This window comes from Frankliniella occidentalis, unplaced genomic scaffold, assembly GCF_000697945.3.
Source record: "Frankliniella occidentalis isolate FOCC.00 unplaced genomic scaffold, Focc_3.1 Scaffold21, whole genome shotgun sequence".
Lineage (NCBI taxonomy): Eukaryota > Metazoa > Arthropoda > Insecta > Thysanoptera > Thripidae > Frankliniella > Frankliniella occidentalis.
This window is the reverse complement of record NW_026267151.1, coordinates 2,398,137-2,402,297: the sequence shown is the minus strand read 5'-3', so window position 1 is coordinate 2,402,297 and position 4,161 is coordinate 2,398,137. Positions and strand designations below refer to the sequence as shown.

At 52.5% G+C, this 4,161-nt stretch overlaps 1 protein-coding gene across 1 annotated transcript; it reads left to right on the top strand.

Moving 5' to 3' along the window:
* Window positions 1-874, top strand: LOC113204133 (tigger transposable element-derived protein 2-like; the record flags this gene model as incomplete). Its single annotated transcript, XM_052264707.1, is given in 1 exon segment — window positions 1-874. A coding segment is annotated over 1 exon segment (741 nt), but the record flags the coding sequence as incomplete, so codon positions are not given.
* Between the last annotated feature and the right edge of the window lie 3,287 nt (window positions 875-4,161).

The following is a 4,161-nucleotide window of genomic DNA, read 5'->3' as shown; positions in this document are numbered from 1 at the left end:
AATGTCAGCGCTTGCGTGACGCAGAAAGTGTTCGCCGACTGGCTGCAGGGCTGTTTTGTTCCTGAGGTGGACAAGCACCAGCTGTCGACGGACTCCGCCAGTCGCGTGCTGCTCCTGGCGCAGCCCAGCGCTGGCCACCACCTGACCGAAGAGCTGAAGTCGGAGAGGGTGGACGTCAAGGCGCTGCCAGCAAGCACAGCGTCATTGACCCACCCTATGCACCAAGGCCCCATTGCCACGCTGAAGGCGGCGTTCCGGGAGAGGTTGGTGCGGAGATTGCACGAGGCAAACGACGTCATCGAGTTCTATCGGGACTATGATCTGCGAGACTGTGTCAACTTCTGCGCCGAGTCCTGGGCAGAGCTGACCGAGTGCGCCCTTCGTAGCGCCTGGATGAAACTGGTCCCTGTGCTCCGACTAGAGGAGGCGGAGACCCCGACAACCACCAGCCACGAGGAGGCCCTGGTGGAGATGGTTCGACTGCTGCAACCCCTCGCCAAGGACATCGCCATCAAGGATGTGTCCGAGTGGCAACACCAGCTGACACTGTTGGAGGCCGGCTACGTTCCTTGCAACGCCCACGACGATGTCATGCAGGAGCACGACGCCGTTGACACAAGTGATGACGCCGATGCTCTTGTTGTAACAAATGCCTTTGCGGTTTTAAAAAAGTGGGCTTCTAAGAAATCGAGCAAAGCAAAATTTCAATTTGATGAATTGTTCAGTAGTTTTTACCTTTAATCCAAAATACTGATTAATTGTGCCTGTACTGTTATCACTGCCAAGTTTACCACGTAGTTGTTGTTTTATTTTAAATCGAACGTACTGTAAGTATCACACACAACTGAATAAAGATGCAATATATTACTCCATATTCCTGTGTTCTTTTTATTTTGGATCTACGAGGTGCTTCCTATTTTTATTTTTTTCATGACCGACTTTGCAGTCACAGGGGTCAGTCAGTCAGCCAGCCAGTCAGTTAGTCACCGCACAGCCTGAAAGCTTGTACGTGAAAACTACTCAGTCACTGTAGTCAGTTAGTCAGTCAGTCGATGTTTGTCGTCTCGTGCCGACCGCCGCTTGGTGACCGCCGCCCCGCGCCGCGCCGTCGTGCTTTCTGTGCGCACTTTCAAAGTTCTAGGCTTCGGATGAAAATATCAAAATTTCTAATGAACGTAGTTTTTGACGTGCATTCCATGTTTCTCGTGTGGCTGAACGTACTCGGTGTGTTTAACGTCTGTTCAGTGTCGTGTGGAACGTGAACGTGATTTCTGTAGTGCAGTGTGTCGGCGTAGCTCCAAGTTTGTATTAGAAACGTGAGAAACTACTCGTATTAATAACTAGAGGACGTCATGAATCGTTCAAGCGACGGCCTATGTCACCTTCAACCGCTTCAGGACAACTTTCTTTGTCGGTGACATAACCTACATTACAGGCAAGTTCATTGTAGACGATTAGAGGGCGATGTACTGATCAGACTTGAAATCATGTTTGAAACAACCCATTGACACCAAACCTGAAAGGATTTCTGTGTCCAGTGATTGAGTATTTTGATGGAAAACTCTGGTATGACTGTCATTGTTGCGAGTTCGTAATAGAGCAATGACATTTCATCAAAGACGAACAGTTTTACATTTGCATTGGAGTGGCCAATGGTACTTGTAGTTCTGTATTGTTTTTGAATACTTATGATCTAGAATGAACCTAATGAGGTGTGAAAGGTTTGCCGTATTAGTCTCTCAATTATTTTCGCAAGATCAGTTTACTCACCAGATTGACATAATGGACTGTGAAACTCGCTTTATTAGTAGAAACTCCTGTGGGTTACTATGTCGCTCTTTTCAGTTAAATTTAGATAGTATTCTTTCGCACTTATACTTAAAAATGTTTGAATGCATCGTCATAATACATCATTGTCGAAAAGTAGCAAAGCTCGAATAAGGAGGTGGAGTGGAGGGGAGGTGGGGAAGAATAGGAAAGGGGCAATCATATATATGTTCTGTGAATGAATTCTAGTGGAATATATTAACACATTTAAGTCTTCAATTGCTGTCCCTCTGTACCCCTACAAAACTTGCCAGTGCAAACTCTTTACTCGCATGACATCCTGTGCAATAACTTTTTAAATGATTTGTTGACGGACTTCCAAATCTATTGCATTTGCATCATAATTTCTCAAGTTTACTTATCACACCTGTTGTGAGCAGGCCTTGGGGAGAGGGGCGGGGAGTCGATTACAGCGACTCGACCAGACGCTGGTCGAAGGTTTGGTGGGGGGGGGGGGGGCGGTACCCAGGAGGTTTGCCGTTCAAACAAATTGCCGACATCTTTCGGCTCATTCACTAGACGGTTCAGATGGAAAGGGGAAGGGGGAGTCCGTCCTCCCTCGCCCCCGTCCTGGTGTCGCAACCAAGTCGAAGAGAATGGGTTGCCTACCCACCAGGCGTTTCGTCCGGTTTCAACTTTTTTTTTAGCATAGTCATATGTTCTGTTTTAACGCTTCGCTCTTCGCCCCGCTACCCCCCGCGCATAGCAATAATGCAGGGGGGCCAAGGGTGAGGTTGTTGAGACGACCAAGGACTTAATGGTCCTTGGAGACGACGACGACGACTTACAGTTTTTAGCGGTGTCCAGGCTATGACTTTACGTTGGATTGCCTATGCAGGGGCTGTCGGCGCGGGGCGGGTAGGGCAGAGTGAGAGGGGCAGCTCTGCTCCCCCCCCACCACGCACCACTCCCCCGCCTGCGCCCCCGCGCCTGCAGCCCTTGCATAGGCAACCCAACGTACAGCCATGTCTTCGCTTGGATTGACTTGTCTATTTGCAAAGCCACTGTTTGCCCAAGGTTTCTCAGTCCGGCCGCGGACACCTGGTACATAATACTAGATATGAATGTACTCTGTGTTATGTATATCATTTGCTTGGTCTCGGAGCGGGTTGTTTAGTACTTCAGCGTCCGTCGGCAAATCAAACATGCTTGAGGAAACAAATGGTCAGTAAGTACTACCGTTCAGGTTTCCCGCAGAGTCCCCTTTTCTCTCGATGTGGGTGGAACTGATAGAGCAGAGCGAGGATGCTGCGCTGCATCTTGGTTGTTCCCTATCCCTATACGCGCCCCTCGGACGTGTGCGTGTGTGTGTGTGTGTGTGCGCGCGCGCGTGGGCGCGCTGCCTTTGATGTCGCACTACCCCTCACCCACCGCAACACACGGCGCACAGTCCCACCTTGCGCACCACACTATTCAGACGGGCGGTCGGTCGGTGGAGAGAGGGGCTTGCACATCTCTCTCTGTCCCTGCCCCTCCCCACAATGCGCTTGTGCATTTCGCGAATAGTTCATTGTTAGGCCCGTCCCCTCCTGATGCGTCGTTCCTTTGAGAGTCCCTCCGGCCGCCCGGGCCGCGGATGAGCAGTGCGCGCCGATAAGGGAGGGCCATGGAGGCCGCCTGAAGCGCAGCTCGCAGCTCCGCCCGCCTCATCGAGCGGAAGTAAGCGACACCATGACGTTCCCACACGAATTTGTCTCGGCGCCAATAATGTATTCAAATGCCTTGTAACGCGAGCCGCGGCGCCGCGCTGCCCTCTGTCAACAGGACCGCGGCCGCCGAGGCTCCGCGATGACGGCGGCGGCGGCGGGCGGGAGCCTCGCGCCGGCTAATCCCCGCCGCCGCCGCCAGGACAGCGTGTTGTTCTTGCCTTCTTTTCGCGCGTGTCAGGTTGAACACACGCGCCCCCCGCCGAGCCCCGCACCGCGCCCTGGCGCGCGCTTTAATCATAGGACGTGCCTGTTTGCGTTTCGGTGCTACTGACGTCGTTTTCAATCGCTTTATAGCTTGCTGGCTTCTCCGCGAGCCCCCCCATGATATAATACGCGCGCTCTGTTTTCTCCCCAAGGTGAGGACAACGCTCGACCATTTAACCCCCCGCGCCCGCGCCCCCTCATCCCCTCTTCTGGTGTTCATTATCATCTGAATGCACTCGGACGAACATAAATTGATTTCTCTTTTGCATGTTTTGCGCGCATGCGTGCGCTTTGGCGGCGGCGGGCTTGCATTCTCGCTGTCGTCTCGCGTCCGTCCCAGTTATGACCGTTTCCGGCCACTGTTCTCTTTTACCCGCGCGGACGCCGCCGAAAGGCGTTGCAACCCCCCTCCCCCCGAATG